Source organism: Cherax quadricarinatus, chromosome 1 (assembly GCF_038502225.1).
Source record: "Cherax quadricarinatus isolate ZL_2023a chromosome 1, ASM3850222v1, whole genome shotgun sequence".
NCBI lineage: Eukaryota > Metazoa > Arthropoda > Malacostraca > Decapoda > Parastacidae > Cherax > Cherax quadricarinatus.
Window position 1 is genome coordinate 31,302,947 of NC_091292.1, and position 27,047 is coordinate 31,329,993.

The 27,047-nt window shown below is 40.0% G+C and overlaps 1 protein-coding gene across 2 annotated transcripts in view; it reads right to left on the bottom strand.

Annotated features, from left to right (window-relative positions):
• Rcd-1 (Required for cell differentiation 1) overlaps positions 1-27,047 on the bottom strand; it is a 97,923-nt gene that overhangs the window by 63,129 nt on the left and 7,747 nt on the right. For both annotated transcript variants that reach the window (XM_070104944.1, XM_070105009.1), the window contains exon 3: positions 486-651. In XM_070104944.1, coding sequence (XP_069961045.1) covers positions 486-651 — 166 coding nt within the window. The remainder of the gene's footprint in view (positions 1-485; positions 652-27,047) is intronic.

Genomic DNA, 27,047 nt, shown 5'->3' on the forward strand with positions numbered 1-27,047 from the left:
ATTAATTTAGACTGTCAATCTTCAGTTTGATTATGATTCATTGTGACTTCAGTTTTTTCTCTGATAATCTTACCTGCCCTCAGCCAAGTGTCCTGTGCCTCATTCAAATAAAATCCCAGTGCCCATACCACACCTGTATTTCAAGTCACTAACCCCAAAGAAGTCATAACTCTAATGAAAGTTGCTCCAATTTCCAACCATTCTGAAGTTAATGAACAACTACATCTTATCAAACAAAATGATCATAAAGACTTGGTACATCACTTAACTCTCACTATAGCCAAAGTGAACTGACTACCATGCATACGAAGGACTGAACTTGTTGGCTAATGATCACAACTAGCCACCTTTTATTTTTCTATGAACGACAGAAAAAAACAATATGACACCAAAGGTGCATTTGTAGGTTCACAAACTCAATAGCTCAAATACCAAGGTCAAATCAATGTTGATGCTAGAAAGACCGGTTTGTAAATGACACTTACCTGAAGAAGAGCCAAAGCATTGCAGACCCTATTGCTCTGATGGGCAGTAAGTGTGGCTGGATTAATAGCTGGGTAGATATTGATAATCTCTTGGAGCAGTGCAGCAATGGTACCAAACGAGTTCCACAACAGTGGTGCAAGGTCAGGAACAGACTCACGCTTCTTACTGTATGGCAGGAAATTAATTCATTAGCCAAGGTCAGGAACAGACTAATATTTCTTACTGTATGGCAAGAAATAAATTGGTCATTACTATGCAAGAAGACATCAAATACTATACTGCACTTCTGCACAAAAAAGTGATGTATGAGTAAACAAGAAACTTTATTTATATTATACAAGCACCTAAATAACAATAATTACTATCATCAACAACAAAAATGCAATTTCTTTTTTCTAATGCAACTCCTACCCCCTTACACACAAAAGCAAATTCTGTCAGAGATGAAAATTTCAAATTAGATTTCATATTTCTATTTCACATAAACTGCATTATAAAAATAATTGTAATCCTATGAATTTACAACTGTAAAGTCTACAGTGCTATGGCCAAAATAATAACTACAGTGGAATAATTGGGAATACTGCACTAGCAAAACTATATTGGGAACAAGTAATATTAAGAAGTAGTATCTATAGAAGAACAAGACCAAACAAAATACATTTAAGAGTTACAAAGAAAGATTTTTTCTGAGAAACTAAGTTAATGACACCAATTATACGAAAACCAATGGAAAACTTGGAGAATTATGCATGCAAAAAGATAGTGAACTAGACGCAATTCACGCACTGGCAACCTCATCCACTTTGACTCCTATTTTAACCCGTAAACGTCCAACTACGTTCTGACTGCTAGTGCCCCAAACGAATATAAATGTTTTATTTTTCCTGCCTTCAAATATAGCATGAATGGCCTGAGATGCCTTGTCAGCATAGAATGCGTCATAACACTCATTGTGCACTGTATTAAAAAAATCTGAGACCACTTAGTACCTTGTGGGAGCACCTGTTCAAATGAGTGCCAGCTAGAGCAAACAGCCCAGCAAACACCTGGGATTCACTGATTTCATGAAGTATTAACTCTCCCATTTTAACCCGTAAACAGTCCAAACGTATATATACGTTCACTACCCCAGTGCCCCGAAAATTTTTAAAAATAAAAAAATCGTTTATTTTTAATGAAAATAAAGAGCACATTTTTCTAAGTGTTTTTTTTTTTTTTTTTAACATAGATATGAGGCCGAGAAGTTGGCCCTGGATGCTCACGTGACAGCAACATCGACATTTACACCTGCCTTGGTCATTTACTATTGTCTTGGAATATATACAAAGTATTTATAGATCCCAGCAATGTTTTTGATATGTGGAAGTAGATGATGATGATAAGAGGAGGAGGAGGAGGAAGAGGAGGAAGAGGAAGAGGAGGAGGAGGAGGAAGAGGAAGAGGAAGAGGAAGAGGAAGAGGAAGAGGAAGAGGAAGAGGAGGAGGAGGAGGAAGAGGAGGAGGAGGGGGAGGAGGAAGAGGAAGAGGAGGAGGAGGAGGAGGAGGAGGAGGAGGAGGAGGAGGAGGAGGAGGAGGAGGAGGAGAAGGAGGAGGAGAAGGAGGAGGAGAAGGAGGAGGAGAAGGAGGAGGAGAAGGAGGAGGAGAAGGAGGAGGAGAAGGAGGAGGAGAAGGAGGAGGAGAAGGAGGAGGAGAAGGAGGAGGAGAAGGAGGAGGAGAAGGAGGAGGAGAAGGAGGAGGAGAAGGAGGAGGAGGAGGAGGAGGAGGAGGAGGAGGAGGAGGAGGAGAAGGAGGAGGAGAAGGAGGAGGAGAAGGAGGAGGAGGAGGAGGAGGAGGAGGAGGAGGAGGAGGAGGAGGAGGAGGAGGAGGAGGAGGAGAAGGAGAAGGAGGAGGAGGAGGAGGAGGAGGAGGAGGAGGAGGAGGAGGAGGAGGAGGAGGAGGAGAAGGAGGAGGAGGAGGAGGAGGAGGAGGAGGAGGAGAAGGAGGAGGAGAAGGAGGAGGAGAAGGAGGAGGAGGAGGAGAAGGAGGAGGAGAAGGAGGAGGAGAAGGAGGAGGAGAAGGAGGAGGAGAAGGAGGAGGAGAAGGAGGAGGAGAAGGAGGAGGAGAAGGAGGAGGAGAAGGAGGAGGAGAAGGAGGAGGAGAAGGAGGAGGAGGAGAAGGAGGAGGAGGAGGAGGAGAATACGTAATAATAGTATGAAAAGCAAAATCCACCCTTCACAGTCACATGATAGGATGAGATAACATCTGATAAGAGCTGACATTTGATGAGCATACGCGAGGGTGCAGTGATAACACTTGATTAGAAAAGATTAGCAGCATCGCCCTCGCTTTGTTTTCGATGGTACACAAACATGTCTGTCTATCTATTTATCTGTCTGTCAAGCTCCCTGTCTATCTGTCTATCCGTCTAGCTCTCTGTCTCAGAGAGAGCCATAAGACTGGGTCATCACCTTTACTCATATCTTCAAGCAGAGTATAGCACTTTGTCTGGATTTTTTGGGTTATCCTAGATAATTTACACTATATATACTTGTATTTATGTGTACCTGCGAGACAGAGACAGACAGATAGAGACAAAGATAGACAGAGACAGAGAGACAGACAAAGATAGACATAGATACAGACAGACAAACGGAGATAGAGCCAGGCCAGCAGCCGGCCAGCCACGCAGCTGGCCAGCCAGCCAGCCAGAATTGTTTCTCTTCACTAAGGGCATAGGTTATAAGACATTCTGAAAGGGTGCTGCACAAATGTTGCACATGGGTTATTATCGAGATTTTTTGATATTTCATCAACCACTTAGGGCCACATCCACCTCAAAGCCACTAAACTCGGGGTCAAAATCACTTTCCTCTTAAAATGGGAGAGTTAATACTACATGAAATCAGTGACTCCCAGGTGTTTGCTGCGCTGGTTGCTCTAGCTGGCACTCATTTGAACTGGTGCTCCCACAAGGTACTAAGTGGTCCCAGATTTTTTTAATACCACGCACACTGAGTGTTAGGGGTAAAAACGTATACAGTGGACCCCCGCATAACGATGGCATCACATAGCGATTTTTCCGCATAACGATTACTTTTATCGCAAAATTTTTGCCGCGCATACCGATTAAAAACCCGCTTACCGATTTTCGTCCGAGACGCGTCCAATGTGCCCTCAGCCAGCCTCACATGTGCCGCCCCGTCCCATTGTTTACCAGCCAGCCTCCGCGGTAACATCCAAGCATACACTCGGAATATTTCGTATTATTACAGTATTTTCGGTGCTGTTTCTGGAAAATAAGTGACCATGGGCCCCAAGAAAGCTTCTAGTGCCAACCCTACACCTCAAAGGGTAAGAATTACTATAGAGATGAAGAAAGAGATAATTGATAAGTATGAAAGTGGAGTGCGTATAGCCGACCTAGTCAAGCTGTACAAGAAACCCCAATCAACCATCGCTACTATTGTGGGCACCAGAAAGACAATCAAGGAAGCTGTTCTTGCCAAAGGTTCAACTGTGTTTTCGAAACAAAGATCGCAAGTGATGGAAGATGTTGAGAGACTCTTATTGGTGTGGATAAATGAAAAACAGATAGCAGGAGATAGCATCTCTCAAGCGATCATATGTGAAAAGGCTAGGAAGTTGCATGAGGATTTAATTAAAAAAATGCCTGCAACTAGTGATGATGTGAGTGAATTTAAGGCCAGCAAAGGTTGGTTTGAGAGATTTAAGAAGCGTAGTGGCATCCATAGTGTGATAAGGCATGGTGAGGCTGCCAGTTCGGACCACAAAGCGGCTGAAAAATATGTGCAGGAATTCAAGGAGTACATAGAAACTGAAGGACTGAAACCTGAACAAGTGTTTAATTGTGATGAAACAGGCCTGTTCTGGAAGAAAATGCCAAGCAGGACCTACATTACTCAGGAGGAAAAGGCACTCCCAGGACATAAGCCTATGAAAGACAGGCTTACTTTGTTGATGTGTGCCAATGCTACTGGTGATTGCAAAGTGAAGCCTTTATTAGTGTATCACTCTGAAACTCCCAGAGCGTTCAGGCAAAAGAATGTCCTCAAGGATAATTTGTGTGTGCTGTGGAGGGCAAACAGTAAGGCATGGGTCACTAGGGAATTTCTCTATAACTGGTTACACCATGCATTTGCCCCCAATGTGAAAAATTACCTAACTGAAAAGAAATTAGAACTTAAGTGCCTCCTGGTGTTAGACAATGCCCCTGGTCATCCTACAGACGTGGCAGAGCGACTTTATGGGGACATGAGCTTCATTAAGGTGAAGTTTTTGCCTCCTAATACCACTCCTCTCCTGCAGCCCATGGACCAGCAGGTTATTTCCAACTTCAAGAAACTGTACACAAAAGCTCTGTTTGAAAGGTGCTTTGTAATGACCTCAGAAACTCAACTGACTCTAAGAGAGTTTTGGAGAGATCACTTTAATATCCTCAATTGTGTAAACCTTATAGGTAAGGCTTGGGAGGAAGTGACTAAGAGGACCTTGAACTCTGCTTGGAAGAAACTGTGGCCAGAATGTGTAGACAAAAGGGATTTTGAAGGGTTTGAGGCTAACCCTGAGAATCCTGTGCCAGTTGAGGAATCCATTGTGGCATTGGGAAAGTCCTTGGGGTTGGAGGTTAGTGGGGAGGATGTGGAAGAGTTGGTGGAGGAGGACAATGAAGAACTAACCACTGATGAGCTGATAGATCAACTTCAAGAGGAAGAGGCCAGACCTGAGGAAACTGGTTCAGAGGAGGGGAGAGAGAAATTGAAGAAGTTGCCTACTACAAAGATAAAGGAAATCTGTGCTAAGTGGCTTGAAGTGCAAACCTTCATGGATGAAAATCACCCTCACACAGCTATTGCAAGCCGTGCTGGTGATTATTACACTGACAATGTTGTGAAACACTTTAGGCAAGTCATAAAGGAACGAGAGGTACAGGCCACTATGGACAGATATCTTGTGCGAAAGAAGTCCAGTGACTCTGAAGCTGGCCCTAGTGGCATTAAAAGAAGAAGGGAAGTAACCCCAGAAAAGGACTTACTACCTCAAGTCCTAATGGAAGGGGATTCCCCTTCTAAACACTAACACACTCTCTCCCCTCCTCCCATCCCATCAATCATCACCAGATCTTCAATAAAAGTAAGTGTCATTTAATTGTGCATGCCTTTTTCAGTTTGTGTGTATTAAAATTAACATTTCATGTGGTAAAAAAAAATTTTTTTCATACTTTTGGGCGTCTTGCACGGATTAATTTTATTTCCATTATTTCTTATGGGGAAAATTCATTCGCATAACGATTATTTCGCATAACGATGAGCCCTCTTGCACGGATTAAAATCGTTAACCGGGGGTCCACTGTATATATGTTTGGACCGTTTACGGGTTAAGAGTAAAGTGATGTTGACCCCGAGTTTAGTGGCTTTGAGGTGGATGTGGCAATAAGTGGTCGAGGAAATATCAAAAAACCTCGATAATAGCCCATGTGCAACATTTGTGCAACACCCTTTCAGAATGTCTTATAACCTATGCCCTAAGTAAAGAGAAACAAATCTGAAACGTAATATTTATTCAGCAGGCTGGCTGGCTGACTGGCCAGCTGCATGGCTGGCCGGCTGCTTGCAGCCTGGCTCCGTTTGTTTGCCTGTGTCTATGTCTATCTCTGTCTGTCTTTGTCTATCTTTGTCTCTGTCTGTCTCTGTATCTGTCTCTTGTCTATCTCTTTCAATCTGTCTCTATCTCTGTCTCACAGGTACACATAAATACAAGTATACATAGTGTAAATTACCTAGGATAACCCAAACAATCCAAAGTGCTATACTCTGCTTGAAGATATGAGTAAATGTGATGACACAGTCTTGTGGCTCTCTCTGAGACAGAGAGCTAGACAGATAGACAGATAGACAGGGACCTTGACAGACAAATAGACAGACAGACATGTTTGTGTACCAGCGAAAACAAAGCTAGGGCCGATGCTCATCAAATGTCACCTCTAATCTCATCTTACCAAGTCTTATCACCACACCCTCACATATGCTCATCAAATGCCAGCTTTTATCTAATGTTATCTCATCTAATTATGTCACTGTCAGGGTGGACATGCTTCAAGGGAACTTATTATTATTATTATTATTATTATTATTATTATATACTTCCACATATCCAAAACATTGCTGGGACCTATAAATACTTTGTATATATTCCAAGACAATAGTACGTAAATGGCCAAGGCAGGTGTAAATGTCCACCTGTCAGTGTGTGACAATTTGAGTACAATTTCAGCACCTAATACTAGTGTCAGAACAAAGATTGGTTATGAAATGACAAGAACTACTATAAATTGTAATTATCAGAACAAAAATTATATAAAATATGAAAAATAAAAAAAAGGTAAATCGGCAACACTTTTGCAAGCGGCAGGACTCGATGTTGCTGTCACATGAGCATCCAGTGTCAACTTCTCGGCTTCATATCTCTGTAAGTACAGACCCTATTTTTTTTTTATCCTCTAACACTTAGAAAAATGTGCTCTTTACTTTCATTAAAAAAAAAAAATTATTTTTCAAAATAATTGGGGCACTGGGTTAGTGAACGTGTACAGTAGGGCCCCGCTTTATGGCATTTTGCTTTACGGTGTTCCGCTAATATGGTCATTTCAAATTATGACCAAAACTCATTATACGGCTCCCCCCCACCTGACTTTCAAATACGGTCACCGCGCCCCACCCGGTTTGTTTACATTCTCTGTGAGATCCGTAAGCACTAAGTCTCTCTATTATGTCTGGAAACTCCAAAATTTCAAGTGTTTTTAAAAGTTATTTCATATTTTATATATACTCTGATAATTATACTTATGTATACCTGTACCTAAATAAACTTACATACTGTACTGGCATGCAGGTTCACATTAATATCAGTAAGAGTGTCTTATATCTAGAGATGTCATATTAGTAATGATAAAAATAACCACCTAGTCTCATTTAAATGTCGTATATTACGTTAATATACACATTTTCATTAATCCATCCATGATATTTTTTTCAAAATTATATAATAAACATGATACATAACATATAAAGATAATAAATACACCCCACAGTACAATAAATAAACAAATATGAGATGTGGTAGCAAGACGACTTGCACAAATGACGCCATATTAGAAATAATAATAATAATCACCGAGCCTCATTAACCCTTTGACTGTCGCGGCCGTGCGGCCGTATATATACGTCTTACGAGGTACCGTGTTTGACATATATATACAGTGGACCCCCGCATAACGATCACCTCCGAATGCGACCAATTATGTAAGTGTATTTATGTAAGTGCGTTTGTACGTGTATGTTTGGGGGTCTGAAATGGACTAATCTACGTCACAATATTCCTTATGGGAACAAATTCGGTCAGTACTGGCACCTGAACATACTTCTGGAGAGAAAAAATATCGTTAACCGGGGGTCCACTGTACTCATAAATTCTAGCGGCTTCAAATCAAGCAGGAGAAAGCTGGTAGGCCCACATGTGAGAGAATGTGTCTGTGTGCACCATATAAAAAAAATCCTGGAGCACGCAGTGCATAATGAGAAAATAAAAAACTCCGACCGTTTTTTTTAATTAAAATGCCGATTTTGTGGTCTATTTTCGTATAGTATTTATGGTTGTATTCTCGTTTTCTTGGTCTCATTTGATAGAATGGAAAACATATTATAGAAATAGAGGTGATTTTGACTGATTTTACTATAAAGAGAGCCTAGAAATGGAGCTCAAATTAGGGGAAATGTTTGATTTTTGCCAATGTTCAAAAGTAAACAAATGATGCCATTGTCCAATAAATGTCCAACTAGCCATTCTAATATGCAGTCATGAATGGGTTGATGTTATTTATACAATTATTACAGTATTGCAGTAGTCTGCATAATAGTAAGTCTTCTATTTTTTGTTTGAATAAAAATTCAAAATAGAAAGCAAGAGTAATATCAGAGGGGCCTGGAGACATGACTGATGAGCAAAGAAAATGTTATTTTAGAGCCAGGAATGTCTGCATTGTTCATTCTGGACCTTATTTTGAAACTGTCATATTTTTTAGTTTTCGTGAAATTGGCCAAATTGCAAATTTCTGACCACATTATTAGGTAGTTGAAATCGGTAAATGGGCAGTTTCTTGTACTCAATCGATAGAAAAAATGGAGTTCTAAAGAAATAGCTATGAGTTTGGGCGACTGGAACAATGGAATTAGCCGAAAATAGGGCTCAAAGTGGGCGAAATCGCCGATTTGTAAACAGCGCCGAGGTCGCTAACTTCGCGAGAGCATAATTCCGTCAGTTTTCCATCGAATTTCGTTTTTTTGGTGTCATTACAATCGGGGAAAGATTCTCTATCATTTCATAAGAAAAAAAATTTTTTTTTTTTTTTAACTCTTTGATGGTCTGTCCCGTAGATCTACGGCTTTACGTTCAGGGTCCAAACCGTAGATCTACGTCATGAGCTCAGCTCACTCTGATAAACTGTGACTGGTACATTTGGGCCTAGATATGAGAGAATACATCTATGTGGTATGTGTGCACCACATAAAACAGATCCTGCAGCACACTGTGTATTATGAGAGAAAAAAACTGAAATCATGATTTTTCGATTAAAACAGCGACTTTGCAGTGTTTTTTCGTATGTTTTTTATAGTTCTATTTGTGATTTCTTGGTCTCACTTGATAGAATGGAAGACATATTACAGAAATACAGATGATTTTGATTGGTTTTAGCACTGGAAATGGCTTGAAACTGAGCTCAAAGTAGCAGAAATGTTAAATTTTTGCCGATATTCAAGAGTAAACAAACGACCTCACATGTCTAATACGCGCCAGCTGGTGGGTCTAATATGCATTCACAAATATGGTGATGATATTTATATAATTATTACAGTATTGCATAACAGTAAATCTTCTATATTTTGGTGTGAATAAAAATTTGTTATGTGAATAAAAAATCAAAATGGAGTTTATTTGTAAAGCCTCAAAACATAACTAATGAACAGAGGAAATGTTAGTTTAGTTCCAGGAATACCTACATTGTTTATTCTGGACCCTATTTTGAAATTGGAATATTTTGAACTTTGTGTTAAATTGGCCAAATTAACAATTTCCGATCACTTTAATTTGTAGTTGAAACAGTTGACTTGGCGATTTCTTGTGCTCAATCGATAGAATATAAGTAATACTAGTGAAATAGCTAAGAATTTGGTTGACTGGAATAATGTAATTGGCCTAAAATGGGAGTCAAAGTTGGCAAAATCGCCGATTCGTAAATATCGCTGACACATCAAAATTCGCGAGAGCATAATTTCGTCAATTTTCCATCAAATTTCGTACTTTTTGTTTTATTACCTTCACAAAAAGATTCTCTACCATTTCATAAGAAAAAATAACAAATTTTTTTTTTTTAAATTCTTGGACACTGGGGCACCACTTCAGATTTGGGCCTTGGACCCTGAAGGGGTTAAATTTTGTGACACCAGGAGACACCTCAGGATTGGGGGTTGCGACAGTCAAAGGGTTAAATGTCGTATATTACGTTAATATACACATTTTCATTAATCCATCCATGATATTTTTTCCAAAATTATATAATAAACACGATACATAACATATAAAGATGATAAATACACGCCACAATAGAATAAATAAACAAATATGATATGTGGTAGCCAGATAACTTGTACAAGTGATGGCAGGAATAACATTTTCTCTAGTCTAACGTCGAGAAAATGTGTTACTGGGGGTAACTGTAAAAAATTATTCCTTTCGTATGTATGTAAGTAAGTTTATTCAGGTATGCACAAATTCAGTTACATAGATTATCATACATAACAGCATATGTGTAGAGAACCTAGGATAACCCAAAAAAGTCAGACAGAGTGACTTATTTCCATTGCCTTCACTCAGAGCGTCATTTCTTCTAAAAATGGTGTTACGTGAGAATGGGAGTGTTCTTCTTTATTTATTCTACCGTATCAATGTAGAGACAACTTGTACACAATGTAACTTGTACACAAACCAGACATGTACATTTTGTTTATTTACAAAACTTACGTTCGCCTGGTTTACATAACTCTGCGCCTGTCCTCCCTCATGTACTCATTCTCTCTCTCATTTATTTGTTTTATCTCGTTTATTCACCCGACCCTACATTAACCCTTTGTCGCGCAGCGGCGAAAATTTTCGTGCTTAAACACGTGCACCTTTACTCGTGTCATCCTACTCGCGCCACACATCTGGATTCCCATTCTTTAATTCTAACCAATCACAAGCCTTCCTTCAGTCGCTTCAGTTAAGTGGTGATGGCGTTTGCCAGCTTCCCATTGGTTGAGAGAACAAAATATAAACACGTGTGGCTTGGCGTCGCCCTGAGTGGGTTTTTTCCATCCAGTGTCACTAATATACTCTTGGATTTTACCCTCTACAATGTTGGTAAGTACTGATTGTTGTGTTTAGTGCATACATGAATAGTTTAGGCATATTTTTTTTTTTTTTTTTTTTATTAACACACTGGCCGATTCCCACCAAGGCAGGGTGGCCCGAAAAAGAAAAACTTTAACCATCATTCACTCCATCACTGTCTTGCCAGAAGGGTGCTTTACACTACAGTTTTTAAACTGCAACATTAACACCCCTCCTTCAGAGTACAGGCACTGTACTTCCCATCTCCAGGACTCAAGTCCGGCATGCCGGTTTCCCTGAATCCCTTCATAAATGTTACTTTGCTCACACTCCAACAGAACGTCAAGTATTAAAAACCATTTGTCTCCATTCACTCTTATCAAACACGCTCACGCATGCCCGCTTGGAAGTCCAAGCCCCTCGCACACAAAACCTCCTTTACCCCCTCCCTCCAACCTTTCCTAGGCCGACCCCTACCCCGCCTTTCTTCCACTACAAACTGATACACTCTTGAAGTCATTCTGTTTAGCTCCATTCTCTCTACATGTCCGAACCACCTCAACAACCCTTCCTCAGCCCTCTGGATAACAGTTTTGGCAATCCCACACCTCCTCCTAACTTCCAAACTACGAATTCTCTGCATTATATTCACACCACACAGTGTCCTCAGACATGACATCTCCACTGCCTCCAGCCTTCTCCTCGCTGCAACATTCATCACCCATGCTTCACACACATACAGGAGTGTTGGTCAAACTATACTCTCATACATTCCCGTCTTTGCTTCCAAGGACAAAGTTCTATGTCTCCACAGACTCCTAAGTGCACTGCTCACCCTTTTCCCCTCATCAATTCTATGATTCACCTCATCTTTCATAGACTCATCCGCTGACACGTCCACTCCCAAATATCTGAATACATTCACCTCCTCCATACTCTCTCCCTACAATCTGATATCCAATCTTTCATCACCTAATCTTTTTGTTATCCTCATAACCTTACCCTTTCCTGTATTCACTTTCAATTTTCTTCTTTTACATGCCCTACCAAATTCATCCACCAACCTCTGCAACTTCTCTTCAGAATCACCCAAGAGCACAGTGTCATCAGCAAAGAGCAACTGTGACAACTCCCACTTTATGTGTGATTCTTTATCTTTTAACTCCACACCTCTTGCCAAGACCCTCGCATTTACTTCTCTTACAACCCCATCTATAAATATATTGAACAACCACGGTGACATCACACATCCTTGTCTAAGGCCTACTTTTACTGGGAAATAATCTCCCTCTTTCCTACATACTCAAACTTGACCCTCACTATCCTCGTAAAAACTCTTCACTGCTTTCAGTAACCTACCTCCTATACTATGCATCTACAACATCTGCCACATTGCCCCCATATCCACCCTGTCATATGCCTTTTCCAAATCCATAAATGCCACAAAAACCTCTTTAGCCTTATCTAAATACTGTTCACTTATATATTTCACTGTAAACACCTGGTCCACACACCCCCTACCTTTCCTAAAGCCTCCCTGTTCATCTGCTATCCTATTCTCCGTCTTACTCTTTATTCTTTAAATAATAACTCTACCATACACTTTACCAGGTATACTCAACAGACTTATCCCCCTATAATTTTTGCACTCTCTTTTGTCCCCTTTGCCTTTACACAAAGGAACTATGCATGCTCTCTACCAATCCCTAGGTACCTTACCCTCTTCCATACTGTTACGAGTATGGAAGAGGGTAAGGTACCTTGGCTTACATAGCCAAGGGAGCATATCTCACTCAGATAATCATTGACCTATCATAAGAGACATGTCAAGTTCTCTCTGGTGGTCATTTTTCTTTCATGACTGACTTCCTTTCTTAAGCTTGTCACTTTCGAGCTATTTATACTCGGGCAAATTAATCTTTCAGGTGACTGAATAAGCCTTGTCGGCCTTGGTGTTAATCTGTGGTCTATGCTATTCTAAGTCATGCTGGATGGGAATGAGACTAAGTCCATCACTTACGAGCTCTGGTACACTCTGAATTGATAGTTCAGATAAGTCTTAATGACCATTATAAGTTACTTTGTGGTTAAGTCTTAATAACCATTATAGGTGCATAATATTGGTGAACTTAGAACAAAGCTCGACCTCAAGAGGTTCATTTATTCATATCAATGTACTGGTACGTACCAAGAGAAATGTAAGAGTTAAACTCCTTATTTTATGTTAATCTTAACATTATATCATACATTAAGCTAAAAATCTACTAGTAAAGATTCTAAGTTTTAGTTATTTGTTTCGTAATCCTGAATTCTTGTTAAGTTATTGTTACAAAACCGTAAACAGGCCATATGTTCAACAAGTATGCTACCTTAACACTCTACCATACCATTAGAGAAGGTTTAAGAAGACGAGTTTTGTAACAAATGGGATGCCTGTCCGGGATTTTGATCCAAGGAAATGGAGAAATGATTAATTAGCTCTTTACCTTGTGCAATACTTTGGCATAATATAATCACTCTTGGTACGAACTTATTGTCATAATGTCAGGACCTTCTAAGACATCAGATAGGGGAGCTAGGTCCCAACTTAATATTCGACATTCTGTATGCTTAGAGAAATGTCTAGAACAGGAAGTTGATAACTTGAGTGTTTGACTCCCAGCAATTATGGCTCCTGATGTTTGGCTCTCGCTTACCACTCACCCAGTGAACAAGCAATCATGGAGTACGTATAAGGAACTATGTTGAGTGTGTGTCTACCTTCTCTTCCCCATTGCTATTGGTATTGGCGACACCAATACTGGGCCGAGTGAAAGGATCGATTTTCACAGGTTCTTGGTGGGTGCCTCCCTGTAAATTTAGTTATGATCATTGGTTTTTCTTCTCGGGTATCAGGGTTGCCAAGAGCATCCACATGTCGGGAGTTAGCATGGTCGGTGCTGCTGTTCACGCCCCTCGTAAAACCAAGAATCTTTCAGTCATTTTTTGTGAGTCACTGCTATCCAGGGACAATGCTTCTTAGTCTAGTTGGTATACTGAAGGCATAAAAGTTAAGTAATGATATTTTGGAACAGAACTTGTTCTCTGGTTCCTTAATGTTAGCTGCAGGTTGATCTGTGCTTCATTAATCTGTTCTGCAGTCTTGTTGACATTGTTGGTTCAGCTACTGCTCTAGCTGATACTGCTGGTGCCTCTGTGTGATTTCTGAATAAAGAAATCTTTGTAGTGCTGTTGGTCTCATTGGTCTTAGTCATTTGGAGACGTCGAAGACAAAGATGAGAAACAAAACTTGTATTTGTTCAAGCTTTTATGGAAACAAAGTGTGGTGTGATATTATCACCTCTGGTGCTCCGGAACGTGTGAGTGGAGATGATGAAAAACTGTAAGGGCTACTCCTGCACAACAGTCACGGATGACAGGCTACAGTCACGGGTGACATCATTGAGAATTCAACAAAATTTGCCTAAGAGTGGTCAAAGTACTATCACTTGAGACATTAACAGTGCTCTTGACAGGATATTTACGACGGGAAAGTCACAATCTGAGTCGGATTTATCAAAGGCACTCGTGGCATGAGACATGTGCTTTCTAGTATTTTCCTCGTGAGTGAGCCAACGATTGTTGTCCTGTCTGTTACCGTATGAGCCGTTGCTTCAGCAACTTGTGTTGTGGCTCAGCTGAGAGGAGGCATAGAGTTGATATGCGCTTCTGACATACTAACCTCTGTTTAATAAGTTAGTCTCTGAGCAGAAGTCCGCATATATTTCTGACATACTAACCTCTGTTTAATAAGCTAGTCCCTGAGCAGAAGTCGACATACACTTCTGACATACTAACCACTGTCATGCAAGCTAGTCCCTGAGCAGGAGTCAGCATACTTTCCTGACACACTAGCCTCTGTATCACAAGTTAGTCCCTGAGCAGGAGTCCATATTTCTGCCAGACTGGTAAACTGGTGAGCCTCTCTGAGCAGAACCTGGTTGATTGTTCTCTCAAGTATGATAATGGACAATGGTGGAATTGATGCCAAAGATGCATCCCCTATGAAGCTGAGGATGACAAATGTTGGTATAACCCATGCAAGTCAGGTGTGGAGACACTGACTTTTTGGTTCGCGAGGAAAGTGAAAAGGCTTTGAAGAAAGCTGTTGTTACTGTTGGACCTGTTTTTGTTGCCACTGATGTTTAACTTAGTTCATTCCAGTTTTAGCATATCTCACTCAGATAATCACTGACCTCTCATAAGAGACATGTCAAGTTCTCTCTGGTGGTCGTTTTCCTTTCATGATTGACTTCCTTTCTTAAGCTTGTCACTTTCGAGTTATTTATACTCGGGCGAATTAATCTTTCTGGTGACTGAATAAGCCTTGTCGGCCTTGGTGTTAATTTGTGGTCTATGCTATTCTAAGTCATGCTGGATGGGAATGAGACTAAGTCCGTCACTTACAAACTCTGGTATACTCTGAATTGATTGTTCAGATAAGTCTTTATGACCATTATAAGTTACTTTGTGGTTAAGTCTTAATAATCATTATAGGTGTATATTATTGGTGAACTTAGTACAAAGCTCGACCTCAAGAGGTTCATTTATTCATATCAATGTACTGGTACGTACCAAGAGAAATGTAAGAGTTAAACTCCTTATTTTATGTTAATCTTAACATTATATCATACATTAAGCTAAAACTCTACTAGTAAAGATTCTAAGTTTTAGTTACTTGTTTCGTAATCCTGAATTCTCATTAAGTTATTGTTACAAAACCATAAACAGGCCATATGTTCAACAAGTATGCTACCTTAACACTCTACCATACCATTAGAGAAGGTTTAAGAAGACGAGTTTTGTAACACAAACATTTATTAAATAATAGCACCAACCACTCCAAAACTATATCCCCACCTGCTTTTAACATTTCTATATTTATCCCATCAATCCCAGCTGCCTCACCCCCTTTCATTTTACCTACTGCCTCAGGAACTTCCCCCACACTCACAACTGGCTCTTCCTCACTCCTACAAGATGTCATTCCTCCTTGGCCTATACACAAAATCAAAGCTTCCCTATCTTCATCAACATTCAACAATTCCTCAAAATATTCCCTCCATCTTCCCAATACCTCTAACTCTCCATTTAATAACTCTCTTCTCCTATTTTTAACTGACAAATCCATTTGTTCTCTAGGCTTCCTTAACTTATTAATCTCACTCCAAAACTCTTTTTTATTTTCAACAAAATTTGTTGATAACATCTCACCCACTCTCTCATTTGCTCTCTTTTTACATTGCTTCACCACTCTCTTAACCTCTCTCTTCTTCTCCATATACTCCTCCCTCCTTGCATCACTTCTACTTTGTAAAAACTTCTCATAGGCTAACTTTTTCTCTCTTACTACTCTCTCATCATCATCATTCCACCAATCGCTCCTCTTCCCTCCCACACCCACTTTCCTGTAACCACAAACTTCTGCTGAACACTCTAACACTACATTTTTAAACCTACCCCATATCTCTTCGACCCCATTGCCTATGCTTTTCATTAGCCCATCTATCCTCCAATAGTTGTTTATATCTTACCCTAACTGCCTCCTCTTTTAGTTTATAAACCTTCACCTCTCTCTTCCCTGATGCTTCTATTTTCCTTGTATCCCATCTACCTTTTACTCTCAGTGTAGCTGCAACTAAAAAGTGATCTGATATATCTGTGGCCCCTCTATAAACATGTACATCCTGAAGTCTACTCAACAGTCTTTTATCTACCAATACATAATCCAACAAACTACTGTCATTTCACCCTACATCATATCTTGTATACTTATTTATCCTCTTTTTCTTAAAATATGTATTACCTATAACTAAACCCCTTTCTATACAAAGTTCAATCAAAGGGCTCCCATTATCATTTACACCTGGCACCCCAAACTTACCTACCACACCCTCTCTAGAAGTTTCTCCTACTTTAGCATTCAGGTCCCCTACCACAATTACTCTCTCACTTGGTTCAAAGGTTCCTATACATTCACTTTACATCTCCCAAAATTTCTCTCTATCCTCTACATTCCTCTCTTCTCCAGGTACTTCTTTCTTTCTTTCAACACACCGGCCGTATCCCACCGAGGCGGGGTGGCCCAAAAGGAAAAACGAAAGTTTCTCCTTTTACATTTAGTAATATATACAGGAGAAGAGGTTACTAGCCCCTTGCTCCCGGCATTTTAGTTGCCTCTTACAACACGCATGGCTTACGGAGGAAGAATTCTGTTCCACTTCCCCATGGAGATAAGAGGAAATAAACAAGAATAAGAACTAGAAAGAAAATAGAAGAAAACCCAGAGGGGTGTGTATATATGTGCTTGTACATGTATGTGTAGTGTGACCTAAGTGTAAGTAGAAGTAGCAAGACGTACCTGAAATCTTGCATGTTCATGAGACAGAAAAAAGGACACCAGCAATCCTACCATCATGTAAAACAATTACAGGCTTTCGTTTTACACTCACTTGGCAGGACGGTAGTACCTCCCTGGGCGGTTGCTGTCTACCAACAAAATATAAACACATGTGGCTTGGCATCTCCCTGAGTGGGTTTTTTCCATCCAGTGTCACTAATATATTCTTGGATTTTACCCTCTACAATGTCGATAGTACTGATTGTTGTGTTTAGTGCATACATGAATAGTTTAGGCATATTTTGATATATACATAAAGTCCGTGTGAAGCATAATGTGAGTGTAGCATGCAGTTGAAAAAAGTGCAACAAAGGAAGGACGAAAGTTTTCATCGCTGCCCTTTAAGTAACATAGTACACTTTCAATAAAATAAATATTTATACAAATTTTCTATTGCATATATGAATTCTGTAGTGGTCTGGATCTATACAGAAGGTTTTTATTGTCCTTCCAGATCAATGAGAAATTGTTTAATGGGGAGCCCTCCAGCACCAGGTCAAAATATATCTGCATTTTGGAGGACAGTGACTCAGAACCAGAGGTAGATGACCCAGAATTGCTGGATAGTGGTGATGAATACTTGCCACTGGATGCAGAGGTGTCAAGTGATGATGAGGAGGAAGAAAGGCCAGCCAAAAAGTAGAAATTAGTGAAGAAAAAGAAAGGTATTACGATCGAGGAGTACCCTGATGAGGAACATATTTATGATGATACTGCTCTTCAAGGTCAATCAATTAGCAATATAGAATAATTGGTCTTCCTCATGAATCTCAGGAATATGGGACTTGAAAGTTTTATCCCTTTGCAATGTGTCCATGTTGCTATTTGTTTCATTTTTATATTTTTCTAATACAGTGGACCCTCGACCAGCGATATTAATCCGTTCCTGAGAGCTAATCGTTAATCGAGTTAATTTTCCCAATAAGAAATAATGGAAATCAAATTAATCCACGCAAGACACCCAAAAGTATTGAAAAAAAAAAATTTACCACATGAAATATTAATTTTAATACACACAAACTGAAGAAGACATGCACAGTTACATGACACTTACCTTTATTGAAGATCTGGTGATGATAGATGGGATGGGAGGAGGGGAGAGTGTTGATGGTGTTAGTGTTTAGAAGGGGAATCCCCTTCCATTAGGACTTGAGGTGGCAAAGTCCTTTTTCGGGGCTACTTCCCTTCTTCTTTTAATGCCACTAGGACCAGCTTGAGAGTCACTGGACCTCTGTCGCACAACATATCTGTCCATAGAGGCCTGTGCCTCCCGTTCCTTTATGACATTCCCAAAGCGTTTCACAACATTGTCAGTGTCACAAACACTTGTTCAGGTTTCAATTCTTCACTGTCTATGTACTCCTTGAATTCCTGCACATATTTTTCAGCTGCTTTGTGGTCCGAACTGGCAGTCTCACCATGCCTTATCACACTATGTATGCCACTACGATTCTTAACTCTCTCAAACCAACCTTTGCTGGCCTTAAATTCACTCACATCACCACTAGTCCTGGCATTTTTCTAATTAAATCCTCATGCAACTTCCTAGCCTTTTCACATATGATCGCTTGAGAGATGCTATCCCCTGCTATCTGTTTTTCGTTTATCCACACCAATAACAGTCTCTCAACATCTTCTATCACTTGCGATCTCAGTTTCGAAAACATAGTTGCACCTTTGGCAAGAACAGCTTCCTTGATTGCTGTTTTCTTGGCCACAATAGTAGCGATGGTTGATTGGGGTTTTGTGTACAACCTGGCCAGCTCGGAGACACGCACTCCACTTTCATACTTAGCAATGATCTCTTTCTTCATATCCATAGTAATTCTCACCCTTTTGCCGTACGGTTGGCACTAGAAGCTTTCTTGAGGCCCATGGTGACTTATTTTGCAGGTGCAATCACTAAAAAGGCTGTGATAATATGAAATGTTCCGATTGTATGCTTGGAAGCGACCGCGGTGGCTGGCTGGCTTGTAAACACTGGCCAGAAGTGGACGAGTCTCAGACGGAACGAATAGTGTTGGTCGAGTTTTTTAGCGCTAGTCGAGGCAAAATTTTTGTGTTAAAATGTATCGCTGGTCGGATTTATCGTTAATCGATGCCATCGTTGGTCGAGGGTCCACTGTACTTACAAAATGTTTTGATACAAGTTCCATTTATGTTTTTGATATTGTCTGTTTGTATAGTAAATTTTAAAAATAGTTATTGGGTGTTTTACTTAAGAATTGCAAGTTTGCAACATTCAGATTTTTACTCCCTATTTCGGGCAGGGGCGAAAATATTCGTCTTTCGGAGATTAGCAATTGCTCGAAAACTAACCATTAGAATTCCATTTATATGGCCTCATTCAACTTATATTGAGATACTCTATCCACTCTAGGGAGTTCTGTTAGAATTTCTAATGTATCATAAATTGCCCTCTGAAGGGTTAAGACAACAAATATTTTAAGGTAAGTAATGAGTGAACTGTATATGCATTTTATTGTTCTGGGACGCTTAAATATCATAGAATAGTATGTGTGTGTGGGTGGGTTGGCCTGGCTGGCTACCATACACACCGCACTTGATTTCTTACAATAAATGCTACTCATCTCACCCAAGATTAAGACTACAAATATTTTAAGGTAAGTAATGAGTGAACTGTATGTGCATTTTATCGCTCTGGGATGCTTAAATGTAATAGAATATTATGTGTAGGTGGGGTGGCCTGGTATGGTAGCCCGGCTGACTACCATACATACCACACTTGATTTCTTACAATAAATACTACTTGTCTCACCCTAGATTAAGACTACAAATATTTTAAGATATGTAATGAATGCACTATGTGTGTATGGTATGTTTTTATTGTTTTTTGATGCCTAGTTCTATTGCTAACTTAATATATGTTAGTGTAAACTTGTTATCTAGTATTTGTATGCATTTATAAGGGGGAAAAAAAGGGTGTTCCACTTTACGGCCAATTCTGCTTTATGGAGGTAGCCTGGAACCTAACCTGCTGTATAAGTGGGGCCCTACTGTAAATACATTTGGACCATTTATGGGTTAAACCAATTTCACTGCTGAATTTTACCAAATTATTAGCTATTTCACTACAGTGCCACCCATTCTATCAACTGAGCACAAAAATTGCCCATTCAGGTACCAAAACTACCCTATAGTGTACAGAAGTTAGCAATTTGACTAATTTTACACAAAATTTTAAAAAATTCCAATTTAAAAATAGAGTCCCAAACAAACACTGTAGACATTCCAGGCACTAAAGCAACATTTATTTTATTCATTAATAACATCTTCAAGCCTCTCCTATATCACTTACCCTCCATTTTGAATCCATATCACAAAATATTGAAGCTGTGCCCTATTTCTCAGATAATACCTGGAGCAGCACTAATAAAAACCCATAACAGACCAGGGTGTACAGAGAAGACTTTACCAATACTCAGGAAAAAACATCAGAAATCAAACATTTCCACTACTCTGAGCCAGTTTTCAAGCTACTTCTGGTCCTGAAACCACAAAACCATGTCTATTTCAGTAGCATGTCTTCCATTCTATCAAATAATACCAAGAAACAGCCAATAAAACCATGAAAACCATACTAGAAAACACTTCAAAGCCACTATTTTGAACCAGATGCAAGGTCTGAGGTTTGCTTTTCCCATCTTACAACACTTGAGGCAAGATTTATTTATATTGTGCACACTCACCACACAGACTCATTTTCTCATGTTTAGGCCAAAATTTACTGCTCACAGCTTACCTAAGGGAGCCGAGCTCCTGGCGTCAATAATGCAGATACAGTGGACCCCCGATTAACGATATTTTTTCATTCCAGAGGTATGTTCAGGTGCCAGTACTGACCAAATTTGTTCCCATAAGGAATATTGTGAAGTAGATTAGTCCATTTCAGACCCCCAAACATACACGTACAAACGCACTTATATAAATACACTTACATAATTGGTCACATTAGGAGGTGATCGTTAAGCGGGGGTCCACTGTATATATACAAGACAGTGACAGGGTTAAGACAATATTTTACCATAGATTATAATGAACTACAAGAGTATTTACAAACATTATAATCAAAATAAAATTTTATCAAAATTAAGGTCACTATACAGTAATACCCTGGCTTTCATCCTTAATCCGTTCCAGATGGTCGGCCGAAATCCGAAATGGACAAAAACCAAAGTAACATTTCCCATAAGAAATAATGTAAATCCAATTAACCCTTTCAGGGTCCGTCCCGTAGATCTACGGCTTTACGTTCAGGGTCCAAACCATAGATCTACGCCATGAGCTCAGCTCACTCTGATAAACTGTGAGTGGTACATTTGGGCCTAGATATGAGAGAATACATCTATGTGGTATGTGTGCACCACATAAAACAGATCCTGCAGCACACTGTGTATAATGAGAGATAAAAAATGAAATCATGATTTTTCGATTAAAACAGCAACTTTGCAGTGTTTTTTCGTATGTTTTTTATAGTTGTATTTGCGATTTCTTGGTCTCATTTGATAGAATGGAAGACATATTACAGAAAAAAAGATGATTTTGATTGGTTTTAGCACTGGAAATGGCTTGAAACTGAGCTCAAAGTAGCAGAAATGTTAAATTTTTGCCAATATTCAAGAGTAAACAAACGACCTCACACGTCTAATACACGTCAGCTGGTGGGTCTAATATACATTCACAAATATGGTGATGATATTTATACAATTATTACAGTATTGCATAACAGTAAATCTTCTATTTTTTGGTGTGAATAAAAATTCATTATGTGAATAAAAAATCAAAATAGAATTTATTTGTAAAGCCTCAAAACATAACTAATGAACAGAGGAAATGGTAGTTTAGTGCCAGGAATGCCTACATTGTTCATTCTGGACCCTATTTTGAAATTGGAATATTTTGAACTTTGTGTTAAATTGACCAAATTAACAATTTCCGATCACTTTATTTTGTAGTTGAAACAGTTGACTTGGCGATTTCTTGTGCTCAATCGATAGAATAGAAGTAATACTAGTGAAATAGCTAAGAATTTGGTTGATTGGAATAATGTAATTGGCCTAAAATGGGAGTCAAAGTCGGCAAAATCGCCGATTCGTAAATATCGCTGACACATCAAAATTCGCGAGAGCATAATTTCGTCAATTTTCCACCAAATTTCGTACTTTTTGTTTTATTACCTTCACAAAAAGATTCTCTACGATTTCATAAGAAAAAATAGCAAATTTTTTTTTTTTAAATTCTTGGACACTGGTGCGTGACTCCAGATTTGGGCCTTGGACCCTGAAAGGGTTAATCCATTCCACATACACAAAAATATTAACAAAAAATACATTTTATAGAGAATAACTACAGTGGACCCCCGCATACCGCACGCATCGCATACCGTACAATCCGCATACCGCTCGCTTTTTTCGCAAAAATTTTGCCTCGCATACCGCCCAAAAATCCGCTCACCGCCCTTCGTCCGAGACGCGTCCAATGTGCGGCCTGAGCCACGCTCACAAGTTCCGCCGGTGGCATTGTTTACCAGCCAGCCTCCGCGGTAACATCCAAGCATACAATCTGAACATTTCGTATTATTACAGTGTTTTTGGTGATTTTTTCTGGAAAATAAGTGACCATGGGCCCCAAGAAAGCTTCTAGTGCCAACCCTACAGCAATAAGGGTGAGAATTACTATAGAGATGAAGAAAAAGATCATTGATAAGTATGAAAGTGGAGTGCGTGTCTCCGAGCTGGCCAGGTTGTATAATAAACCCCAATCAACCATTGCTACTATTGGTGGTACAGCTGCTGCTGCACTGTCAGCTGCTGCTGCACTGTCAGCAGCTGCTGCACTGTCAGCTGCTGCTGCACTGTCAGCTGCTGCTGCACTGTCAGCTGCTGCTGCACTGTCAGCTGCTGCTGCACTGTCAGCTGCTGCTGCACTGTCAGCTGCTGCTGCACTGTCAGCTGCTGCTGCTGTTGTACCACCATCAGCTGCTGCTGCTGCTGTAGCATCGTCTGCTGCTGCTGTAGCATCGTCTGCTGCTGCTGTAGCATCGTCTGCTGCTGCTGTAGCATCGTCTGTTGCTGCTGTAGCATCGTCTGCTGCTGCTGTAGCATCATCTGTTGCTGCTGTAGCATCGTCTGTTGCTGCTGTACCACCGTCAGCTGCTGCTGCTGCTGCTGTAGCACCGTTGTTGGTGTGGCTTATTGAGAATACCAAGAAACAATTAACCCCAGAGGATTTGCCACCCAGGATAGCCCAAAAAAGTCAGTGTCATCGAAGACTGTCTAACTTATTTCCATTGGGGTCCTTAATCTTGTCTCCCAGGATGCAACCCACACCAGTCGACTAACACCCAGGTGAACAGGGAAAAATGCCTGGAACTAGTGCTCATATTGGTGAATTTAAAGCCAGCAAAGGTTGGTTTGAGAGATTTAAGAATCGTAGTGGCATACACAGTGTGATAAGGCCTGTTCTGGAAGAAAATGCCAAACAGGACCTACAGTACTCAGGAGGAAAAGGCACTCCCAGGACACAGTGTCTCATCAGTCATTGCTGCATCTTCAATAAAGGTAAGTGTCATTTATTCTTCATTTAGTAGAGTAGTACATGCACAATATATATTGTGCATGTACTACTCTACTATTGTGCATTTATCCTTCTCTTTGTGTGTAGGAAAATGTATATTTCATGTGGTAAAAATTTTTTTTTCATACTTTTGGGTGTCTTGCACGGATTAATTTGATTTCCATTATTTCTTATGGGGAAAATTCATTCGCATACCGAACATTTCGCATAACAATCAGCCCTCTTGCACGGATTAAGGTCGCTATGCGGGGGTCCACTGTATAGTTTTACATTCAGAAAAAAATGAGAAATAAATATAGAGCACCTATTTTAATGGATAAATGAACATTTAAATCAGTTCTACCTTAACTGAAGACTCTTGGCATATTCTTTACGATATCCGCATGCAACTGCCTTGCCTTTTCGCAAATTATCGCCTCCACAACACTATCTCCCAATGACTGTTTTTCATTGATCCACACCAACAACAACTTCTCAACATGTTTGATTGTTTGCCATCACCTCCACCCTCTACCACCATCACTACCACCCTCTACCAACATCACAACCACTACCATCCTCTACCTTTGTAGAGGGTGGTAGTGATAAGAACATAACACAAGAAAGAAGGAACACTGCAACAGGCCTACTGACCCATGCGGAGCAGGTCCATGTCCCCCCCCTGGGATTAGACCAATGACCCACCCCCGGATTATCCCAATGACCCACCCAGTCCGGTCATCCCCACTCAAGGATGGAGCACTGTACCAGACCCAGCAGCACAAGCTAGGCAGGTCCAACTCACACCCACCCACACCCACTCATGTACTTATCTAACCTATTTTTAAAACTACACAACGTTTTAGCCTGAATAACTGTACTCGGGAGTTTGTTCCAATAATCCACTACTCTATTACCAAACCAGTGCTTTCCTATATCCTTCCTGAATCTGAATTTTTCCAACTTGAAACCATTGCTGCAAGTCCTGTCTTGGCTGGAAATTTTCAGCACACTATTTACATCCCCTTTATTTATCCCTGTGTTCCATTTATACACCTCGATCATATCCCCCCTAATTCTACGCCTTTCGAGAGAGTGCAGATTCAGGGCCCTCAGTCTATCCTCATAGGGAAGATTTCTGATACATGGGATCATCTTTGTCATCCTCCTTTGTATGTTTTCCAGAGCATTTATATCCATTATGTAATACGGTGACCAGAACTGAGCAGCATAGTCTAAATGAGGCCTAATCAAGGATATATAGAGTTGAAGAACAACCTGAGGACTTCTATTATTTATACTTCTAGATATGAAGCCAAGAATTCTGTTAGCTTTATTGCGAACACTAATGCACTGTTGTCTTGGTTTTAGATTACTGCTAACCAGAACTCCTAAATCCTTTTCGCAATCGGTAGTATTAAGATCTACATTATTTAGTTTATATGTGGCATGGTTATTTAACTGTCCAACATTTAGAACTTTGCATTTGTCAATATTAAATTGCATCTGCCACTTCTCCGACCATTGCGTCAGTCTATTCAAATCATCCTGGAGTGCTCTAATGTCCTCATTAGAATGAATTGGACGGCCTATTTTGGTGTCATCAGCAAATTTGCTTATGTCGCTATTTATTCCCTCATCTATGTCGTTATGTAAATTGTGAACAACAACGGGCCCAACACTGACCCCTGAGGAACACCGCTTGTGACGTGCCCCCATTCTGATTTCTCCCCATTTATGCAAACTCTCTGCTGTCTATTTGTCAGCCATGCCTCTACCCAGGAAAAAATTTCTCCTCCTATTCCATGTGCCCTAAGTTTCCTCAATAGCCTCTGGTGTGGAACTCTATCGAAAGCCTTACTGAAGTCCATATACACAATATCATATTCATTACCATGATCTACCTCCTCAAACACCTTTGTGAAAAAAGTTAGTAAATTCGTAAGACAGGAACGCCCCTTTGTAAAACCGTGTTGAGAATCATTAATCAATCTGTGCCTGTCAAGATGGCTACGAATTGCTTCGCCAATTATTGATTCCATAAATTTTCCCACTATAGAGGATATTTCTCCATAAAACTTTGCAACTCATTCTACAAGTTCTTTCTTGAATTCTATCGTGTTTCTCACCTTCTTTACCAAAGGGCTGGCACCCTGAACTTTCTTTAGCCCCATGATGGCTTATTTCACAGTCACAATCAATAAACAAGCACAAAAAAATGGATGAATGCATGGAGCATTGCTAACTCAACGAGAGACAGAGGCAGACCGAGTCTGGTGCGAGTGAAAAGCGGCATCCCGGGCGGGTGGGCGCATCTGATACAGACAATTTCTGAGCGGATGTATGAAACCCGGGGGAAAATTTCGCCAAAAAAAGTGCTCCAAATCTGAATTGTACGATTTTAGCACCAGACGAAAACTGGGGTTCCACTGTATGTGGCAGAGAATGGCAGTGTAGAGATTGTATTTCAATCTCCATCTGAGATCTTCCTCAGCAGTACTGAACAGCTGAAGAAAATCTCAGACAGAGATGAAATACAAAGTCTCTTTCTACACTGTGTTTTAGTTGCCATGTGTGAGTCAATTCACTGACATGTCCACTACACTTTAAAGCTTCATTATAGTACAGAACACTTGCCTTCAGTTTCTTCACTACCCACTTAGTGACTTAGCATTTTGGGTGCATGCTGACAAAATTACTGCAAGAATCTGGTGCATAAGGTAGCTAACAGATCTTTGGTGCACAAGATAGCTAAGAGATCACTAAGAATCATTCATTAATGTACTGGATCATTAGCAAATTTTGGCATAAATTCAAAATTCAAGCCATAAGTCGAAAAATTTGGCGAGTTGGCCCTAGACATATGTTAGTTTAATGAGACCTTAAGTTCAGAAGTTGTAGGTCAAAACTGTACTCGAATGTAATCCTGAATATGGTCCTGGCACAGGGATGAGGTACCAGTTCTCTGGGAGCAGTGCCTTTATTTCCTTAGAGGTAATTAAGTACAATGTAGAAAGAAACATTTCATTTTGGTCATTAATAGATCATTACAGTTCCATACTTAAAGCATTAGAAAATACATTATTATTATTATTATTATTATTATTATTATTATTATTAT